At 39.5% G+C, this 23,401-nt stretch overlaps 1 protein-coding gene across 3 annotated transcripts in view; it reads right to left on the bottom strand.

Annotated features, from left to right (window-relative positions):
- The window catches only part of LOC129731693 (dopamine D2-like receptor), a 738,323-nt gene that overhangs the window by 85,154 nt on the left and 629,768 nt on the right, over positions 1–23,401 (bottom strand). For all 3 annotated transcript variants that reach the window (XM_055691893.1, XM_055691894.1, XM_055691895.1), the window contains 2 exons: positions 9,074–9,274; positions 8,805–8,948 (listed from right to left, as the gene is read on the bottom strand). In XM_055691893.1, coding sequence (XP_055547868.1) covers positions 8,805–8,948; positions 9,074–9,274 — 345 coding nt within the window. The remainder of the gene's footprint in view (positions 1–8,804; positions 8,949–9,073; positions 9,275–23,401) is intronic.

The following is a 23,401-nucleotide window of genomic DNA, read 5'->3' as shown; positions in this document are numbered from 1 at the left end:
CATGCTCTATGTCGTGATAACCTTCACCACAGGCACAGATACCACTTTCCCCGAGCCCAACACGACGGAGGAGCGCGTCAAATCTATAGTGATTGGACATAAGCCGGGACATCACGCAAATGAAATCCCGACCTACATCCAACCCCTTGAACCACGGGTTCGTCGATACTTTGGGGATTATGGAATGTAACCACCTTCCCAATTCCCCTCTGGTCCAAGCATTTTGCCAACTGATGATCGTATCCTGACGTACAAGTGCGAAAAATTCATTAAAGGCAATTGGTCTTTCATAAATATCACCGTTTGTTGCGCCCACCTTAGCCAAAGAGTCCGCTTTCTCATTACCCGGTATCGAGCAGTGAGAAGGGACCCACGCTAAGGTAATCTGAGTAGATTTTTCGGATAAAGCACTCAGATGTTCCCGTATTTTCCCCAGGAAATACGGAGAGTGCTTAACATCTTTCATCGATCGGAGAGCCTCAATGGAACTGAGACTGTCCGTAAAGATGAAATAATGGTCCGTGGGCATTTTTTCGATAATCCCTAGGGTGTACTGAATTGCAGCTAATTCTGCGACGTAAACAGAAGCAGGATTATCGAGCTTATGGGAGACGGTTAAATTGTTATTGAAGATACCGAAGCCAGTGGACCCATCAAGAAGTGATCCGTCAGTGTAGTACATATTGTCGCAGTTGATGTTTCGATATTTATTGGAAAAAATTTTAGGGATCTGCTGCACGCGTAAATGATCCGGGATTCCACGAGTTTCTTCTATCATGGATGTATCGTAAAACACAGTAGAATCAGAAGTATTTGATAAGTCGACACGATTTGGAATATTCGAAGAGGGGTTAATATTTTGGGACATGTGATTGAAATACAATGTCATAAAACGGGTTTGAGAATTAAGTTCGATTAACCTTTCAAAATTTTCAATCACGGGACGGTTCAAGACCTCACATTTGATTAGAATACGAGAAGACAGGCTCCAGAAGCGGTTTTTCAATGGTAGTACTCCAGCTAAAACCTCCAAACTCATCGTATGGGTCGACTGCATGCAACCTAAGGCGATACGCAAACAACGATATTGTATTCGCTCCAGTTTGATCAAAAGTGTGTTTGCTGCGGAGCGGAAGCAGAAACACCCGTATTCAATAACAGACAATATCGTTGTTTGGTAAAGCCTTATAAGGTCTCCTGGATGGGCTCCCCACCATTGTCCGGTTATTGTACGAAGAAAATTCACTCTTTGTTGACATTTTTTCATCAGATACCTCACGTGACAACCCCAGGTGCCTTTAGAGTCGAACCAGACACCAAGATATTTGTGTACCAAAACCTGAGAAATCGTTTTACCCATTAATTGTGTTTGAAGCTGAGCAGGTTCATGCTTCCTAGAAAAAACTACTATCTCAGTCTTCTCTGGAGAGAATTCGATACCTAGCTGTAAAGCCCAAGCAGACAAATTGTCCAAGGTATCTTGCAATGGTCCTTGCAAATCGGCAGCTTTGGCTCCTGTAACAGAGATTACACTGTCGTCTGCAAGTTGTCTTATCGTGCATGAATTTGCCAGACATTCGTCGATGTCATTTACATAAAAGTTGTAAAGAAGGGGGCTTAAACATGAGCCCTGGGGAAGACCCATGTAGCTAATGCGAAAAGTTGCCAAATCGCCATGCGTAAAATGCATGTGCTTTTCGGACAACAAATTGTGCAAAAAATTGTTCAAAATTGGTGAAAATCCTTGTCGGTGAAGTTTACCCGAAAGAATGTCAATAGAAACGGAATCAAAAGCCCCCTTAATGTCCAAGAACGCAGACGCCATTTGTTCTTTACGAGCATACGCCAGCTGAATATCTGTTGAAAGCAACGCAAGACAATCATTCGTCCCTTTGGCACGGCGGAAACCAAATTGAGTTTCTGATAGTAGACCATTTGATTCGACCCAGTGGTCTAAACGACGGAGTATCATTTTTTCCATCAATTTCCGGATACAGGATAGCATTGCAATCGGCCTATAAGAGTTGTGATTAGAAGCTGGTTTCCCTGGTTTTTGGATGGCGATCACCTTCACTTGCCTCCAATCCTGCGGTACAATGTTTTGCTCCAGGAACTTATTGAACAAGTTCAACAAGCGCCTCTTGGCATTGCCGGGTAGATTCTTCAACAAGTTGAATTTGATTCCATCTAATCCAGGCGCGTTATTGTTACAAGACAGGAGGGCAACTGAAAATTCTGCCATCGTAAAAGGTGATTCTATCGCGTCGTGGCCCGGAGACGCATCGCGAACAATATTTTGCTCAGGAACAGAGTCCGGACATACTTTCCTGGCAAAATCAAATATCCACCTACTTGAAGACTCCTCGCTTTCGTTGACCGTTACGCGATTCCGCATTCTTCGGGCTGTGTTCCAAAGAGTGCTCATCGATGTCTCCCTCGACGTCTCGTTCACGAACCGACGCCAATATCCACGTTTCTTTGCTTTAGCCAAGCTTTTAAGCTTGGTATCAAGCTCCGAATACCGTAAATAGTCGCCAGGTATACCTCCCGTCTGGTAGGCCTTAAACGCGTCGGATCTTTGCGTGTAGACATCGGAGCACTCTTGGTCCCACCACGGAGTGGGAGGCCGTTCTTTGATCGTTACGCCGGGATATTTCTTCGTTTGGGCTTGCAACGCGGCGTCGAGAATCAAGCCCGCGAGGAGGTTGTATTCTTCAAGTGGTGAATGATGTTGAATCGACTCGACCGCTTTTGAAATCATTTCCTCGCATAACTTCCAATCGACATTTCGTGTGAGGTCATACGGAATGTCAATTGGTCGCATGCGAGTTGACCCGTTAGTAATTGAAATAAGAATAGGCAGATGGTCGCTACCGTGAGGATCGAGGATTACCTTCCATGTGCAATCCAACCGTAGCGACGTCGAACATAAGGATAGATCCAAAGCACTTGGGCGCGCTGGAGGTTTCGGGATACGTGTCATTTCACCGTTGTTCAAAATAGTCATGTCGAAGTCATCGCAAAGGTTATAGATTAAAGAGGAGCGGTTATTCTTGTAAGGAGAACCCCAAGCCACGCCATGAGAGTTGAAGTCTCCCAAAATCAAACGTGGCGAGGGAAGAAGTTCTATTAAATCAAAGAGCAGCCGTTGCCCAACCTGTGCTCTGGGGGGAATATATATTGAGGCAATACAAAGCTCTTTACCTTGTATTGTCATTTGACATGCGACAACTTCGATGCCTGGAATCGAGGGGAGGTTAATACGATAGAAAGAATAGCACTTTTTAATCCCTAAAAGTACTCCTCCATATGGGGTGTCTCGATCAAGGTGAATAATATTAAAATCATGGAAGTTGAGATCAATATTTGAAGTAAGCCAAGTTTCACAAAGTGAAAATGCATCGCATTTGTTTTTATTTATCAAAACTTTAAACGAATCAATTTTTTGGTAAAATACTTCTACAATTCCACTGTAAGACAGAGATAGAATCCTTCATATACGCAGTTGAATTAGGCATCGAAGGATACAATCGCTGCAAGGAGAGGCCATTGGGCAGTCAACTGCTTTAAAAATGATCTAACTGTTGGGAGGAATGCTGTAAGAAAAATTTTAATTGGATCGGGTACATTGAAAGTTTCAAAAATCCAGTCCACAATGTCAGAAAATTTCACTAATCCAGCGTTTGTTTCATCAACTGGGAGTGTAAAAGGAGCAACTGGGGTTTTAGATGTTCCTGGCAGTGCTGGGAACTCCTTCTGGGACTTTAAATTTGCCAGCCCAGGAGGAGTTTGCTTCGGTTTTTCCGCAGCACTGTTTGGTTTGTTTGTAACTTTCATTTCACTTTGAGAAATCTTAGGACCTTTTCTGGGAAGTTTAGGAGAGGAAATATTTTTCCTCTTTCTAGACTCCCCAGGATTGGCGTAAGATGCTCCCGCTGGTGAATCGTCAGAATCGGTTTCATCAGAGGACAACAGATCGAAGGGGTTCGAAGTAACGGGAGAAGTGGTAACGGTCTTCTTCAGCATGTCAGCGTAGGAACGCTTTGAATGCTCTTTGAGAGACCGTTTTATTTTATCCCTGCGCTGCATGTACACCGCACATGTCGAGAGCTCATGCAGATTTTCTCCGCAGTGAATACACTTTTCAGCGTTAACACTGCAAGAATCTTCCGCATGAGACTCCCCACACTTGCCACAACGTGCCTTATTGCAGCAGTAGGCGGCTGTATGGCCTAACTGCTTGCAATTCAGGCAGTTCATGACGCAGGGCACGTAGAGCCTCACAGGGAGACGAACCCGATGGATCGAGACGTGGCTTGGTAGTGCAGACCCGGCGAACGTAACTCGAAACGAGTCTGACGGAGTGTATACTGTTTTGCCACCGATGATCGATGCTGACCGCAATTGCTTGCAGTCGAGCACCTTTACTTCGGGACACGTTTTGTTCTTAAAGCACCCTTTGGCACTTTGCAGTATACACTCGACGGACAGACTCGAATCGGTTATGACACCGTCGATCTCCACGTCTCGTGCGGGTATGTAAACGCGATACTCGCGTGTGAAGAGCTCAGAGCAAGCTATATCGTTGGCCTCTTTCAGGTTACCGACCACGACACGGAGCTTGTTAGGCCGGACCTTGGAAATTTCGGTCACGCCCTTGTACTCCTTCGTCAGGTCTTTAGAAATCTGCAAGAGGTTCAACTTTTTCGATTTCGGTCCTGCCTTTGGCCGAAAATAAACAGTATAGCTGCCCATGGGCTCCGTCTGGGTAAAGTCTGGGGCGAGGGGGGACTGAAGAATGAACAGGGGAGGGGGTAACAGAAGGGTCAGGGTCAGAGGGGTTCGGGGATGGTGGCGCGGGAGGCGAGGGATCTACATCCATCGCGCTAAGTCTAGCGCACTAGCGCTGACAAGAACACGTACCTTTTTATTTCTCCCTTCCAGTAAGGTTGGTTGTCCGATCGTTCGAAGTAGCAGCCGTTACAGCCAGCAGCACCAATACAGCAGCACCAAACAGCCACCAGCAGCGAGCCAGGTGTGAGATCACTCCACACAGCGATACAACTCGCTGACACTGATGGCTTCTTCTTTTTCCTCGTTTGTGTCTCGTCCACTGCTGTAGCACAATCCAGCCAGCAGCCAAATCGGCTTACGCACCAGCTGGCAGTCACGATGCGAAACAGTTGCACAAAGGCACGACCTTGAACCCGGATTTATTTCACTCGACCAGGCAAACAATGCCAACACTTGTTCACACGTCTTTTGTTTTATACTCTATCGGACCGATCACCAAACACGTCCAGTACTGATGCGTGTTCGGCACAGAATGGACGCTTCTTACTTGTCGTTTGCTTACGGAAAAACTCATTTATGTAAGTCTTTGAAAAAGTATATTTGTGAGGGGCTCCAAAATTGACAGAAATTAACCATGATGCCAAAATTTACAGGAATGGTTTTCTCCCATTTTTTCCAGTTTGAGCTCTAAAGTAAAACCTGTGTTCACCAGTTTAATTGAGTTGTTTAGCTATAACAGTTTTTTATATCATCTGAAAGAGCTGCATTTTCTGGGCAAAACGTGATTTTCAAAAATTTTCAACTGTTATCCGTCGGTTTTCAAATCACGAATTAAAACTACTCAAATCATGAAGATTTTGCATTAAAAAGTCGAAGTACAATGATATAAAATTTTAGAAAATTACGTTTTGCTCAGAAAATTCATTCTTCAGCTGATATATAAAAATCAGAAATCCGTGAATAGCTAAAGAGCCCAATTCAGGTGCTAGAGAGTTTACTATTTAAAAATTATTCCAGTGTGAGATGACCGTTTTTTTTTGCGGAAGTAGCTTAATACACTCAAAATATGATCAATTTTTGCCTAGGAAAACTAGCAACGAAAACGAAAAAAAGTTTTGGTGTCTGTTCCCAATGTTTTGTTTGGTGTAATCCAATTTATTGTATTTTTTTTTTTTTGAATTTTTTTCGTGTTTTTTCACTAAGTATTACGCGTTCCGAATCTGCTTGCTTCTTCTTCCCACCGCAGCAGCAGTGGTTGGGTCCCGCAACAGTGGCCGCAAACGGTACTGGTGGAGACAGAAAGCAGCTGGCAGGTGATAGGAACGGAGACTGAAAACGATGGATGATAAGAGTTTGCAGTAGAAATTTGGACAACCAGTGGATGGTGCCTGTTGTGTTCGTTTTCGATTTGATTTGTTGTTTCGTTTTCAAATAAACTCGATAATAGCTCGAGTATAGGTAAACTGTTCTTTTCAGCACAAACAGTTGGTAGCTGAAGAGTTTACTCAAGTCTGTAGAAAAGTTCCACCTATTGCAATAGCTTAAAATATGCTCAGTTTAAATGTGTACAAAAAGTTTAAAAATCCTCTGTTAAGCTCAGGTAGCCTTACGTTCGCTTCTGACTTTACCCTTCAGCTTTTCATAGTTGAGCCCCCAGGAGAAATTTTGAGGCTTCAAAAGGCTTGTAGAGCATAACTTTTGTTCATTGATCTGAGTATTGACATGTGTAGTATCTTATGACTAATTGGCATGAATAGTAATTATGACTAATGACAGTTCAAAACTTATGAAGGTATTAACGTAATAAAATATTGCAATACTGTAATGATTCGAGCGCTTATATTTATAGAGCTTTAAAAAACTGGTGAGAGGTTCGAAACAATCGGAATCAACTCCAACTATATCTAATATATCACTGACAATCAGAATTATCAATAACAGTTATATGAACACTCGAATCGATGCATAGCATTCATTGTATTCATATTTAATAATATTACAAATTAGTGTGGCTTGAGATTCGAAACGATAATCATGCACGCGATTAATTATTTTTAATCAGATTTCAAGATTTTTGATGTCCCATTTGAATTACGTATAATTTTTTTTAAAACCTTATTTACATCCTCAGTTTTCGCTCATTTGGTGAATTCTCGTAAAATGACATATACTGCCTATTTTTGCTTTTATTTTCAAGTGAATTTCTTAAAATAGAACACCCCGAAATTATTCAAGAACAACTTCGTTCTATTCAGGAATCTTAACGCATACAATTTTCGGGCATATAGAAAACTACACGAACATAGTGGAGCAGCGGAGTCTTAGAAGTAAATGCATTTAATCATGATTCAACGCCAGGCCAATTATGACAAATAAAATTTATTATTTCACAGTGTTTATTAACAAACATACGTTTTGGGTGAACTTTTGCTCAAAAAATCTCACTCTCACTCTTGTATTGGAGGTATTTGATTATACAGAAAATACTTCAATCTACCTAAATATTTATTCTAACTATCATTGTTTAAAAATAAATTTTAACCTCGAACTAGATGGCAAATTGTGTTCGAAAATTAATGTATTTCCGAAATTTAAGAGGTAATTACAGTTTTACAAAAACTAAATCGAAATTTTCACCGGAAAGTTTTTTTAAATCTTTAGATATTGGAATGATTCTTATTGGTCCATTTTTCTTACTGATCCAATCATGATACGCAACCCTATATTTCCCAGCAACAGCGCACCAACTGCCGTCTAGAAATTCATGATTCACGGCTCCCACTGTAATAGGTACAAGCGGTCAGTATCCTTTGGCCTTGGTTAGCAGTCAATAAAAGTCCACCTCCCCGGATCTCACAACCGGTGATTTGAACCCGACAAGGTTCCACGGTTTCCCGGCAGTGCCGGCGGTGACGGCGGCTTCGGCGGGACAGGAAGTGATTAATTCGTTCTCTTTGAAATTAGAAATTTCCAAAGCAATCGACAGCAAACCCCGGTTGGTTGGTCCTGTTGCAGCGGGGGCCTGGAAAAATTTGCCTCTTCGGGGAGTCTGACTTTATGATTTCTGCCCCGTGGAAAAAGGTTAATCCCGGGATAACTTTTCCGGCTTACGGCTTGATTCCCGCTGCCGCACGCGAACGTCCGGCTGGGTCATAATTTTAAATAATTATTTTAATTAGTCGGAAACTTGTTTTCGGGGATCAGCAGAAGTCGTTATTTTCGCGTCCGGGTGGGTTGATGAATTTCAATTAAAGCTCAGTTTGTTAGTGGAATTTGACGGTACGGGGGGGGGGGTGAACCTGACCGGGCCGTGTCTAACCTTGGACGGTAATGACCAAACCACGGCAGCGCAAAAACCGTTTCGGCTGATTTAGGGTTCATTTTCGGGAATAATCAGCCGTTGTTAACGAGAATGAAAAAAGCCTCAAAATAGAGCTAACGAAAAGTGCAAACGGAATCGTTTCTAGCTTGAATAAAGATATACCAATTTACGGGTGATCTATAGGGGGTCGTAAATCTTTTTGAAAGCTTTGTGTAATCCTGTAGTGGTACTATCTACCTGTACTAAAACATCACACGACGTCGGACGAGACTGGAGAAAATATTACTAGTAAGCTTAGTAAGGAGCATTTTCGGAATTTGTTCTCTTCCAAATGAAATCTGTAAAATTTATAGAAACATTTCTCTCTTATTATGATACTTGATGAACATAATGATGATTTATTTGTTAATCAACTTTTAAGATGGAAATTGGTAAGAAATTTTTACGCTATGTTGTTTTTGTTGAAGACTTAACATAAATCTGTTCTGTTTAAAAGTTCAACTGTTCCATCCAAATTAAAGTACCGTAATTAAAATTAAAAACAAAACCGTAAAGCCTGTAAAAGTTCGCTTATACTCGTACAACACTTGGCATAATTGCAGCAATTTGCGTGGATGATAAGAGTTTGCAGCAGAAATTTTTCATCCCAACGCCAGCTCGGTAAAGTTTGTTCATCAACAAAACTTACCTCGTTGCCTGCTGGGTGTTCTTCTTGTCCTTCATCGTGCCGTCCCTCGTGTTGGAATTCGTTGATAGCGTCGAGTCGTTTCGATTGAGCGTTAAGGCCTGCTGCACCCCGCACCGGACCAGCGACAGAGGTTTCAGTGTCACACTGCGAGAATAAAAAAATACAAGCAACAATGAATAAATTTTAGAAACACAAATTGTAACTGTAAAACAAAAACAAACTCAGCTACAAAACTAATCAAGCCATACTTTAGGGGAACGTTTCGGTACCTTGCTTCCTTCCTTGGTGAGCCATTCCTACTCCTAAGCGTAGCGTTTTTATTTACAATTACGGTGGCGGCCACGTTGGGGCTGCCGGGCGGGGTTGCGTTCACTGCCAGCACATCCCCTATACTGGAGGCCGCATAGCCCGAGTCGTGATTTCCGTTCGGATCGGAGGGAATCTGCGTTGTCGTGATTTGCGCTACCACGCTGACCGTTGGGAAAATGCAAAGGTAGAATAAACAAACAGATAGCACAATTAGAAGAGGAAAAATTGAAGCGACTCTGCAAAAGGATTTAGCCAACCGGAAGGAAATCAACAAAACTGGGTAAGGTCTAGCGTAGCAAAAATCTTTTAAACGTGCAAAGGACTTCTAGGAGAACATTTTATTTTAATTTTGATGCAGTTTTTGATTTAACATTTTTCACTCGATCTGAAACAGATTCTATACTATGGGTGTTCCAGTGTAAAAAAATACTAACAAAGCTTTGAGTGAATGAGGGAAAATGCTACATACGTGCAGTGCTGATAAAAAAATTTTCACCATCGTAATGTTTCGAAAACTATAACCAATCATTTTCAATTTTCACTTCCAATGAATACACAAGGTTTTCATCCATGTAAAGAGTTGTCATGTTCCGATGAAATATTTCATGTGCATCGATCACGCAATAAAATTTGCTGAAAGTCCAACCGAATCATTTTTACCGTTCCTTTGGTAAAACGATAACGAAAATCATCTTACCAAAATGAAACGCCAAAGTTAACCCTAGAGTGAACATTCTGGAGCCGGTTTCTTTCGGGGTAAAATTGCTTTTCTAATCATTAGTCGCGTAACGCCACTGTACAGTACACGAACCGAACTTACAACACGACAGTTCACACTACAATACTTAGAGTAATAAATTTTCGGAAATATTAAAATGGTGAAAATCAACCAAACACGTTTTCTCTGTAATGATTCCTTGTAATTTTAAAACTAGCAATACATGCACAGAATTGAAATTAACACAATGCGGAGCAAACAAGTTTTAACAGTCAGAGTGTGCATGCATATAGAGATAATTAGCTTTTGGTCATTCCGACAAAAAGCGTTGCAATCCTCAATTACAACGATTATCTAACTTTATAGTCAGTAAGATTAGATTAAGGTTTAATTTTATATTCCTTTTTTTTTTCTTGACAAGTAGGTTTACAATTTTCTTACAATTATATTCACTTAACTGCGGAAGCAGTTACAATCTTTTAATGAAACATTCTGCCGTTTCACTCTATTTTCGATTTTTCGGAATCGCACCCTACTAAAGTAAGACGTAATTTTACGTCAATAAAGCTTACAATATATGTAATAGTGTTGATATGTCACCGTTTCTGGCAGAACACACAATAAAAATTCTGAATAAATATTAGTAAACAATTAATTCATCAAAAAACATCCCCCCTTTAAATAAAAAAAAAAATTTTTTGGTCATAGCGTCAAACGAGAGAATAATTATTAAATCTTCATTTGTTGTCAAAGGACAATTGTTTTATTTAATATCGGATGTAATGTTTATCTCACATCTCTGCTACATTGACAGTGGGGATTAAGGCGCACGGACAACACAGGGGAAAGGTGTTTTCACATTGAAAACTAGACACGGCTGCACTGGAGGAAGTGTTGACCAATGCACCTACCGCGATACACGTCGTTTCATGTGGGAAATAATATCAACAAAGAAAAATGACGCGCGTCTAAATACATCCCGAACCTACTACCGAACTGTTTCACTTCGTAACGCTTCCATTCACTTTCTGTATAGCATCTGCCTAAGGAAAGTGCCGGCTGCACCTACCGCTGATGCTGTCACCATACTGCTACTGGTACCCAGAAATATTAGATCTTAAAATAAGTATTTTATTTGTTCTCAAAAGAACAATTGTTCAATTTAATGTCGGATATAATGCTGATCCTATCTCTGTGCTTTTTTTTTTTTTGACGTGGGACTACGTCTTTGTTTTCTATACTGGGATGCATTCTGTAAAATTGGAAATGAAACTGGCAAATGTTGCGTCAGATTTCAAACGTTAATAACAGCATAACCACATGATGGATAACAATAACCAATATGTTGTTGGATAGATAAAATGTCTAACAATTTTGTAATATGCTAGTTACCATTCAAATTTCATTGCTAAGCTGTAAAATTGATAAAAAGTTTCAATGACAAATTTACGCGAACAATGAACCAATTACATGCGAGCATTCCTAGCACAGACGACGTGAATGGACACCATTCGTTCCCTGTGATATTCTCTGTACCAATATCGAAATAAAAATTGACAGAGTCACCCCGTCACAATAGGTCGACTAATTTCTGCTTCCATGACCTTAGGCTAACATGATGTCTCGAAGGTAAAAGTTTTCCTAAAAGTTTGAAACAAACCCCATTCTTGAACAATTTCTAAACCTGCTTTTAAAACCTAATAAAAACTGATGTCTTGAAAGAAAACATGCCGGTGAAAGCAACAATACCAGTGGAGTAAAGAACCGCAGGTCTCTCGTCGTCTATGACTGCAGCGGTACTCTTCGTTTCGTACATTCAGCGGTACACTTCTATTCGTACTGCAGCGGTACTATTCGTATTGCAGTGGTACACTTTTGTTCGTACATTTCTATTCGTGTACAATCGAGGAAAAACTACAATGCTGTTGTTGATGGTGATTGAAGCTTTATCTTATAAATATGATTGCCATAAATTACTCAACAAGAATTGTAAATTTTTGCAACGGATATTTATTTAATTTTATTTTCGATATTCACTAAATAATCGTTACCGGATAGTATCGAAAGAGTAAATTTCCAAATATACACATTCATAAAAGAGTAAGAACCTGCAAATGTGAATTTGTGAATTTTTGGTTTATTTACTAAGATTCATTCAGAATCTCTTTTTATATTTCAAAATTGTTAGATGATATATTTTTATTCTAAGCTTTTCCATAATGAACGTATATTAGAGGTCATCGTAATACAGCGAATGTAGTTCTAGGCAAATGAAAAAAATTGTCAAACGAAAAACAAAAATGGAATTGTTGATTGTAACAATTTTTTGTTGGAACTTGTTATTAATTTTGTTTACCATATCTTCTTCTGTTCGCCAATTAATGAACCTTTGTAAGGTCTTCCATAATATTTTGAAAGTAAGATAGATTTGATTTATTCGGAGTTTAATAAGACAAAACCTTTCATTATGATAACGTCAGTATTATTGGATTTGGTTTTTGAGGATATAGAGTTAATTCTGACTTTGACGCATTACGAGAAATTCTTGGTGCTTCTTCAACAAGCACGATATGCTTGTGCCTTGTCAAATACATGTTGTTTGAACAAAAAAATACTACAGGCATAATATCGTCAGATATAAACGATATTCTTTCGAGTGTTGTTGAATATATTTTAAAAATTGATTTCCAGGGGAGGCTGAAAATAAAAATACGTACAGTCGCTGAGCAAACACATTGATTCTGTCTGCAGACTCTGTATATTTTGTAACAAAAAATCCCTAATTACAGTGTTTAGTCCCACGTCACCATTTCATTCAACCCTAGGGCTGTATACCTTGTAGTATTTTGTTAGGGAATTAGAATTACGTTGTCCATTGATGTGAACTTTTGTAATATATATCCCAGTCAATTGCTATACGTGTCCCCTTGCAAAATACAATGACCACTATTGTTGAGTGATCAGGTACCTGTACCGACACGCTCCCAGTCAGGTTAAATATGGTTTATGAAACCAATCACCTTCCCAGGATTCAAAGACCAAATCTCTTTGGGCTGTAAACAGCCACTGCCAAGAAACCTTGATCTGCGTTTAAATAATGCACCACAACTGCACAGCAGATGTTCCGATGTCTCGCTTTCCATATTACAAAAGCGACAGATATCATCCTGAACCCGGCCAATGTTCTTTAAATGATATCTACTCGGACAGTGCCCCGTTACTAGGCCGACGTATGTACAAAGAGCTCTTTTGTTGAGCTCTAGGAGCTTTTTCGAATGATTCTCGTTTGGTGTGATAAATCTTTTAGATTGGGAACACTTTTTGACATCAAACCAATTGGTTATCACCTTTTGTTCCTCCCAGCGTTTAAGCTCCATTTTCACTGCACAGTTTGATATACCGCAGAAAGGTTCTGTGCCGATAAACTGTGAGTTAGATCCTTGTTTTGCAAGTTCGTCTGCCTTTTCATTCCCACCAATGCCACAATGTCCTGGAACCCAATACAAATTTACTTAGTTTGTTTGACATAGCTGTCGCATGTTGAGAATACATTCCCAGACAATCTTGGATGTACATTTATAAGCATCAAGTGCTTTCAGTGCTGCTTGACTGTCAGAGAAAATACAAATATTTGCATGTATGTATTTCCTAGTCAGACATACATTCGCACATTCAAGGATTGCAAAAATCTCTACTTGAAACACTGTTGGCCAGTGTCCCATTGCCACTGAAATATTATTTCCAGGGCCGAAGATTCCTGCACCAGTTTTGGTACCTATTTTTGAGTCATCTGTGAAAAATATCGTTGAACCGGGACGGACATCAGGAACTCCGACTTCCCAGTCTGCAAGCGACGTTTCGCATACCTTGTAGGGAATATCATGGATATCCTGAGGTGCCATCCAGTCTCCATTCATACTCATCACTGGCCCTCTTTTGAAAAAGTCCAGTATAGTCAGGTGACCCACAAGATCACCTGACAATATAGTTTTTGTTCTTTTTAGCTTCAAGGCACTCTTTTCTGCTTCTAGTTGCACGTATTCGTACAACGGCAGCAGATGAAGAATTGCATCAAGAGCTTTTGACGGGGTGCTTTTCATTGCTCCTGTTATAGCAATGCACGCAAGTCGTTGGACTTTATTTAGCTTTGTTCTAGCGGTGGACTCTTTGGTTTTTGGCCACCACACTAACGCAGCGTAGGTCAGTTTTGGACGTATAATAGATGTGAATATCCACATCACCATTTTCGGTCTCAAGCCCCACTTTCTCCCAACGGTTTTGGAGCACAACCATAATGCACTGACCGCCCTGTTGATTGCATAGTCAAGATGTGCATTCCAGTTTAGCTTGGCATCAAGGATAACTCCTAAGTATTTAACCTGTTCACTGAATGGAATTCCAACTCCTCCGAGCTTGAGAGTTTTTAGATTGAATTTCCTCTTTCTAGTGAAAGGTACGATTACAGCTTTTGTCGGATTAATGCTGAGACCCTCCTTTATACACCAAGACTGGGTATACTCCAGAGCCTCCTGCATTCTTTCCGAAACTATGTTGTCGAACTTTCCTCTTACCAAGATGACTATGTCATCTGCAAAGCCCACAACTTCGAAACCTTTTGCTTCTAAGCTTTTGAGAAGATCGTCCACCACCAAAGACCACATAAGTGGCGAAAGAATACCTCCTTGCGGACATCCTTTCGTTGCCCTTACTGTAATAGACGAACCCCCCAACTCAGAAGTGATTTCTCTTTTTGCAAGCATGGTATGAATCCAGTTAACAATGCTCGTGTGAAATCCTTTGTTCTTCATTGCACTAGACATTGAAGAATAGGACGCATTATCAAAAGCACCTTCAATATCCAAGAAAGAGCACAGAGCAATTTCTTTAGCTGAAAGTGACTTTTCAATTTTCATGACCAGCGTATGATGCGTTGTGATAGTGGATTTTCCAATTTGGCAGGCAAACTGGAACTTTGAAAGCGGTTTTGTTTGCATGTAAGATGTATGAATGAAATCATTCAGCACTTTTTCCATTGTCTTCAACAAAACCGAAAAAAGACTAATGGGTCTGAATGATTTAGGATGCGTCTTATCACGCTTCCCAGTTTTAGGTATAAAGATTACTCTTACTACCCTCCATTTTGATGGAATATGATTCAACCTTAAACTGGCCTTGAAAATCTTAATGAGAGAAGGAATTAGTATTGCTTCACCTTTTTGAAGCAATGCTGGAAATATTCCATCTCTGTGCTACTCCTGACAGTAATATTCTTCTGGACAAAATGATCCAACATTCCCATTAGAGGAAGTGCTGGTTGATGTATCTTCTGCTGATGCTGCCCGCTACCACACTGAGACAGCATTTTAGTAAAGAAAGTACCGCTGCATCAGTTGACCTTACTACTAGCGATGCTGATACCCGCTGTAACTGCTGCCGCTATCCGTTGCAACAACTGCGGCCGCTACCGCTGCCATTGGTATCCGCTGCACTGCTGCTGCTAAGGGAGGACTGCTGTTGTCGCTGTTTAGAACTATTAGGGCATCTTAAGCGGTGGTCTATTTTTGGAACAATTTTATACTAGATTCACACCGGCGAAACCTGAATAGAACTAGCTAATATAGATCAAATTCGTGTTTCCAGCACCGGTGATGTATATCTTGGTGTTTTAAACCGCTGACATCTGTCACCCTGTCAACAATTAAATACTCCATGCTAACAGTTGCCTATGAGACTAGTTAGAATATAAAGCACTCAATAACCAACAAATGGAAATTCGATCATTTTTACGATTATTCTGGCAAGACACTTAACATTTTACAGTTCGAGCCAAATGCCAGTGAAATTTTTCAGGATGGATTGATATGAAAGAAAAATTATTGCTGAAAAATATTTGATTGCGGAGATATTCGTCCTCCGTTTTCGTTTAATCAATTTCTCTGAATTTCGCCGTTCTTTAATCTTGGACTCGTTTTTGAGGACAACAAGCCTGCATTTTGAACGTTTTTATTTCAGTGTCTTTGGGCAACATTTTTCTGGCCTCTCGAGACCGATCGTTCTTGGTAGTCCCACTACAATTAGGGCGGTTAACGAAAGCTAGATAGCCAACGTATTTGGCAACCTGATGGCTGATGGTTGCAAACAAAATAGTTGAAACTGGGCCGGCCTTTCAGAATTCTTTCTTTTGCTGGTTGGTTTGCATAATGGAGTCTTTAGTTATTTTCAGTCAAGAACGACAAAGTTGTTTATTTTCCTCTCCGGAAAAGTCACAAAAATGAATTGTGAAATTGATGTGAAAAATCTTTATTTTGTTTACTCGCAAAATGTTTATATGGAAATACCTAAATATTAGGCATTCAATTAAAATATTACATTTTACCCACCAGTTGGTAGCGTGCAATGTATTTTAGAACGATCTATTTCTTGTTCCAAAAAGTGACAAAAATAGATCAAAACGTATACCAGTTTCAAATTTTTACAGTTTAGACCTGGTATAAAACAAAATTTAAAACACCGGTGCAGCAGTGAGTTTGAGTTTGTTCCAAAAAAATAGAACAAAACAACGATTTGGACCACCGCTGAAGATGCCCTCATGAGCAGTTTCGACTAAAACAGGCTATTATATAGGCCAAATAGCACATTTCAAATCACTAGCTCTATAATTCTGTCGACCGTGTTTGGGAAAGCAATCATATAACGGCCAATCAGAGGTCGAATTCCGCGTTTTGACAAGGTTTGACAAATTTCAATAGTACAATACACTGAATTCTGTTTTTACGCGACTTTTTTTTACTTGATTTTATTTTACGTGATTTTATTTTACGCGATTTTCTCGAAATTACGCATTTTTTTTTACGCGATTTTCTTGAAATTACGCGATGTGTGACATGGGATATATTGTTTATGAGCCAAGATGTAACACACACAAACATACACACACATACACATACATAGACATACATACACACTTACACACACACACACTTACAAAATTTTTCAAAATTTTTTGCTTTTTGTCGGCCCAAAAGCGTTAACCGCTTTGAGGCACAACTTCCGGAAGTCCGATTGCAAAGACTAAGTAATCCCATAGACCTTTGGCAGAGACTTGTATTACCGAATTTTTCATACGTGCGAAGGAAATAGAGACCGCTCGGATCCAAGAATGTTGCTAGATTGATTGAATGAAACAAATTCTATTGAAAGCCTGGAGATTTTTTGCCTGTCCTTTCATGAGTTCAAAATTCTCCGCCTATCCTTTTATGGCTTTTTATTTCTTGACTTTAAAAACTTTATCGCTATTCTTTTTTTATGTTCCCTATTCATTCCGCTGTCTTGCAGTCGACGTTGTTTCTCCCGTGGAAAACATGGTGTCTAGTATCAGCACTTTATTCTGGCGAAGGAATGTCGGGAAATATACTATTTTAAACTATGCAACAGAAGGTTGAATCAAATATATGTATATGCTAAACGAAATCCCAAAAGTTGTTTTGAACGTTGTTTTCGAATTGATCGATGACTGAACTACGCAACGGTCAATTCAAGCAGCACGTGCGTTGCACGGTAAGCGGCATCGATAATGTTAGCAAAAAACACTCAATTTTCTAATTTGTTCTCTCCCGTTTTCTCTCTTCAATATTATCTTGCACTCATTTCTCTACTGCAACGCACCTCTTTGTAAGTGAGTAGTGTGAGCGCGCCAAACCATTTTTTTTTTTTAAGGGGGAGATTTGCTAGTAGCTTAAGTATTTATGATAAATATTAGTAAATAATGAGTATGTGTGTCCAATCACAAATGGTGACTTCTCAACACTGTTAGAAATTTGTAATTTTATTTGTTAGGATTTGTTTGCTTTCGCAATTAGGACTTATCATTCGTAGGGATTTAAACCTACTTGTCAGAAAAGGGGAAGTAAACTTACAACTAACTTAATTGCTAACTTATTGGCTATAAAGAGAGCTTATCGTAGCAATTGAGGATTGCAACGATTTTTGTCGAAAATTGTTAATAATTTTATTTGACATAGCTTCTAATGGTTCAACACCAGTAAGTCTATGTAATTCGAGTGTACCAAACCAAAGAGGACGCTTCAAAATCATTTTCAGAATTTTATTCTGAATCCTTTGGAGCGTTTTCTTCCTTGTTGAACAGCAACTTGACCAGATCGGTACAGCATAAAGCATTGCTGCTCTAAAAAATTGTTAGTAAATCAAAAGTTTGTTCTTTAAACAAAGTTTAGAATCCTTGTTAATGAGAGGATATAAACATCTCGTATATTTGATGCACTTGGCTTGTATACTCTCAATGTGCTCTTTGAAAATAAGTTCTTTATCATAAATTAGTCCAAAGTACTTAGCCTTGTCAGACCAACGAAAAATAACCCCATTCATCTTGATAACGTGATTATTGTTTGGTTTGAGGAAAGAAGCCCTAGGCTTATGCGGAAAAATTATCATTTGAGTTTTAGAAGCATTGGGAGAGATTTTCCACTTTTGCAAGTAGGAAGAAAAAATATCTAAAAGAAAAAATATCTAAAAGAAAAAATATCTAAAAGAAAAAATATCTAAAAGAAAAAATATCTAAGCGCCAAACCACTGTTTTTCTAATGCCGTTTTGTAACATGGTAGATTACTCTCGTCTCTCAACCTGCCTCCCTCTTTAATTCTCTCATTTCATGGAACGCCACTGTCAACAGGGATCACCGAGGCTGAAGATAAACCGAGGGGCTCTTATGTTGTGTATAAGCATTTTATACAAAATTTTGATGCCATGATAAATTTATGATTGGTAGGCAAAGTTTTGACGGCACCATTCCCCTAGATAAAGCAGAGTAGAAGAACAGTTGTCTTTTCTTAGGGTACCACTATCGTTAATGGTTGCTATCTTTCGCTCTCATGTAATAACGCTGAAAATAACAGCTCCACGTGCGAGTACGCGAGCCATTTTTCCGCCCTCCCAAACTGCGAAAGGTCAAAGAAGGTATAACATCACTCTAAAAACTCTAATTCTAAATTACAGAAAAAATCAAACTTTACTAGAAAAATTTATATTATCAATTCAAAACAGAATTAAAAGGATTATTAACAAACTGACAAATTTTCAAAAAGACGACAAACTTTTGTCTTAACAATCGAAGAGATGACAGCTAAAAAGAATAAGTTTTGACATAAATAAATAAACAAATCGGAATAGACAAACAACGGAAAATCAATATTATCCTTCAAAACGACGAGCTATAAATGTCAAGAAATTTACAAAATAACAGAAAATTACACTTAATATCAATAATGTGTCGAAAATGTCAAAATATGTATCAAGGGGTGGAAAACTAACATAAATGTCAAATGAAATACTAAATACAGGTCACACTCGATTATAGTTTGAAACTTTTAGATTGTAAGTCTGTAGTAGTTTTTTTCTATTTCAAATATGACTTATCTAAAGCTAAAATAACGTGAAGGAACTCTATAAAATACGCTTCAAGAGACAGGAGCGGGGCTATCTGACAAAGCACTATAACCATGCGGAAAAAAACAAAAGCAGAGAGTGTCAAAAATAGTTATTTTTGCGTTGGATGGATGTTCCCTAATTAATTCATAAAATAGAATTTTTTTATTATGGAGTTTTATTCCTGATGCTTCACGGTTGTGAATTAAATTCTGGATGCACCTGTTACAATGGAAAAGCTGATTAGGAAAGGGGAGACATTCGAATATATCTCCCATTTATATCTCCCAAATTCAGAAAATAGATTCACGAAAAAAAGTACCAAGTATTTTGCATTTAGAACGGAGAATTGACAATGTTTTTCGTTGTAACCACAATAAACAAGGTACTTTTACTGTGAGCTTCCAGTCGTTACCATGTTTTAATAATGTGTTTTGTTGTTAATTCCACCACCGACAATAGTTCTACCATGAAAAGTAATGTCAGCGGCTCCTAAACGTATAGAAAAAATGTCTGCAAAATTGCTGTTAAGGTACACAATATCCCCGCCCCTCATCTTTAATTGCAAAAATAGCAAGTCAATTTTATCATTCAGGATAATGATATTTGAGATTAAATTGATATCTTTACAAAAAAATAACGCGGTTAAACATTGGAATAGCTACAATAACATTTGTTGTGAGGGTTTTTCGGGTGAGCAAAAAACTTAACAATTTTTGATAATAGTCGTTCATTTGGTAGTCATGTGGTAATTCACAACTCCTTTAACAATCTGTGAATATTCGAAACTCTTCAAAAATGTGCACACGGATTCAATCTGGTATCGCTGATTCAATGGCTTGTAGGTACACAGACACATACATACAAAAAGGATACCCATAGCAGCGTTATTCTGTATTGTGATTGTCGACATTAATAAGACGCGCACTGCATATACAGCGGGTTGACAAAATGGTTGAGACAGGCAAGATTTTGTCAATTTTTAAAAAGCCAATTTAAAATAGTAACAAAAATTTGAATCAATTATGATGTAACCGGTTTCATTTTACTGGAAAACTATTTTAGTTTCCAAAAATTAAAAAGGAATTTGACGGGACCAACGGACACCGGAAGTGTTTTGAAAATAGGAATTGTGTGTCAAAATGTGCATTCTTGCAACGTTAGAACTTTTTCTGACATCTTGTTTTTTTTAGGTTTATATATTTCCAAAAAAAAACTAGAATTTATTCCGAGTTCATTGCTACCCAAAGGTTGAAAATCTGTCGAGGAACCATCGAGATATTAATTAATTACCTATGTTTTTACAGTTTTTTGCTGTTGGGTACATAGTACACAAAAAAAAAATTATCGATATTTTTAAAATCTCTTTTTGGTTTTTCAAAATTAGGTTTTTTCATTGTAGGACCTGAAATTCAATTTCAATATTTTTGAATAAAGACTAGAGATTTTTCTAGAAGTTATTCATTGACAACCATTCTCTATCTCTTGTCATTATTTAGATGTGTTGATTTATAAGAAACAGGTTTAGGTACTTCATACCTTTTTAAATGTTCATCCAAATAAATTGTCAAAAAGAGTTTACAAATTTGTTTGATTAAATGAAGCCTATACACCCACGAAGCTTCACTGCGTTCTACTAGGGTGCCCAAGAAAAACTGTACCCAACAAGAGAAAAAACTGCCAAAATGAACACTCACACTTAACTGATTCATATCACAACTGTTCTTCGACAGATTTTCAACCTTTGGGTACCAATGAACTCGGAATGAGTTCTAGTTTATTTTTAATAAATAAACATAGAAAAAACAGGATGTCAAAATAAGTTCTACGCGTTGCAAAAATGCTCATTTTGATACAGACTTCTAATATCCGGAGCATTACCGGTGTCCATTGGTCACGTCAAGTTCTCAAGTAATACAAAAGAACCAGGATAGTTTTATCGACAAAATTTTGCACGTCTCAATCATTTTTTCTACCCCCTGTACGTGAAAAGGTAGCAGACATACAATGATCATAATTTCTCTCTTTTCCTCTATGTAACTCGTTCTTTAATTTTAAGAATTTTTTTTTATTCTCGCTTATTTTCCGTCGGTCTAGTTCCGCCACTGTTGTGGCCAATCACCGACGCCCAGGGAGGCGACTCCACACCCAGGACCCTAACTCACGACCCGTTTATTAACGGACCGGCGCCAACGGCTTTACTTCCTCATGCGATGAAAGGCGTGATCCCAGAGATTTTTCGCCTCAGGAAATCTCCCGGTGTCGGCTAGGATTGAATCTAGACCAGTTGGGTTGGTTGTGAGTAGATCACGCCAACTCATAACCATCGACACCTATGTCGGCGGTGGGATTCGAACCCAGGCGTCGAGCGTGGTTTAAGAATTTATATTCCTGCAAATTGATTGAATTCATTATCAAATTATTCTATCAACTCCAGAGAATCGACATTACGGCTAAATCGAATGTGGAGCAAGGTGTGCTTTTGACGGCCAAGTCCAGTGAGACGAAAATTTATTTTCTAATCCAAAAAAGTGGTTCCGCCGTAAATGAAGGTTCCCATGGTGGTCTGTCTGTCTGTCTGTCTGTCTGTCTGTCTGTCTGTCTGTCTGTCTGTCTGTCTGTCTGTCTGTCTGTCTGTCTGTCTGTCTGTCTGTCTGTCTGTCTGTCTGTCTGTCTGTCTGTCTGTCTGTCTGTCTGTCTGTCTGTCTGTCTGTCTGTCTGTCTGTCTGTCTGTCTGTCTGTCTGTCTGTCTGTCTGTCTGTCTGTCTGTCTGTCTGTCTGTCTGTCTGTCTGTCTGTCTGTCTGTCTGTCTGTCTGTCTGTCTGTCTGTCTGTCTGTCTGTCTGTCTGTCTGTCTGTCTGTCTGTCTGTCTGTCTGTCTGTCTGTCTGTCTGTCTGTCTGTCTGTCTGTCTGTCTGTCTGTCTGTCTGTCTGTCTGTCTGTCTGTCTGTCTGTCTGTCTGTCTGTCTGTCTGTCTGTCTGTCTGTCTGTCTGTCTGTCTGTCTGTCTGTCTGTCTGTCTGTCTGTCTGTCTGTCTGTCTGTCTGTCTGTCTGTCTGTCTGTCTGTCTGTCTGTCTGTCTGTCTGTCTGTCTGTCTGTCTGTCTGTCTGTCTGTCTGTCTGTCTGTCTGTCTGTCTGTCTGTCTGTCTGTCTGTCTGTCTGTCTGTCTGTCTGTCTGTCTGTCTGTCTGTCTGTCTGTCTGTCTGTCTGTCTGTCTGTCTGTCTGTCTGTCTGTCTGTCTGTCTGTCTGTCTGTCTGTCTGTCTGTCTGTCTGTCTGTCTGTCTGTCTGTCTGTCTGTCTGTCTGTCTGTCTGTCTGTCTGTCTGTCTGTCTGTCTGTCTGTCTGTCTGTCTGTCTGTCTGTCTGTCTGTCTGTCTGTCTGTCTGTCTGTCTGTCTGTCTGTCTGTCTGTCTGTCTGTCTGTCTGTCTGTCTGTCTGTCTGTCTGTCTGTCTGTCTGTCTGTCTGTCTGTCTGTCTGTCTGTCTGTCTGTCTGTCTGTCTGTCTGTCTGTCTGTCTGTCTGTCTGTCTGTCTGTCTGTCTGTCTGTCTGTCTGTCTGTCTGTCTGTCTGTCTGTCTGTCTGTCTGTCTGTCTGTCTGTCTGTCTGTCTGTCTGTCTGTCTGTCTGTCTGTCTGTCTGTCTGTCTGTCTGTCTGTCTGTCTGTCTGTCTGTCTGTCTGTCTGTCTGTCTGTCTGTCTGTCTGTCTGTCTGTCTGTCTGTCTGTCTGTCTGTCTGTCTGTCTGTCTGTCTGTCTGTCTGTCTGTCTGTCTGTCTGTCTGTCTGTCTGTCTGTCTGTCTGTCTGACTGACTCAGAAACTGATGAGCTAATTTGCACATAGGGGTTTTCAAGGACGGGGAGTAACACTCAAATAATAGTTTCGCTCTTACTAATAAGCGTGGACAAGGGGGAGGTGAACTGTGGTCTATGAACTCGGAAACATTTTCCCAGGTAACCGTGCAAATTTATTTTCAAATATTTTGACGTTGCACTTACGTTTATATCGATTTTAGACGTCTGAATTTGAAAATCCAGTAATTCAACCAGGGAAAGGTGGTCAGGTTTTGAGCGCTCACATATTAGTATTTCTACTTTTCGGAATATCGAGGTTTTGGCATCAACCAATCAGAAA

The sequence above is a fragment of the Wyeomyia smithii genome, chromosome 3, assembly GCF_029784165.1.
Source record: "Wyeomyia smithii strain HCP4-BCI-WySm-NY-G18 chromosome 3, ASM2978416v1, whole genome shotgun sequence".
Classification (NCBI taxonomy): domain Eukaryota; kingdom Metazoa; phylum Arthropoda; class Insecta; order Diptera; family Culicidae; genus Wyeomyia; species Wyeomyia smithii.
The sequence above is the reverse complement of the archived record's forward strand: the minus strand, read 5'-3'. Positions and strand labels throughout refer to the sequence as shown.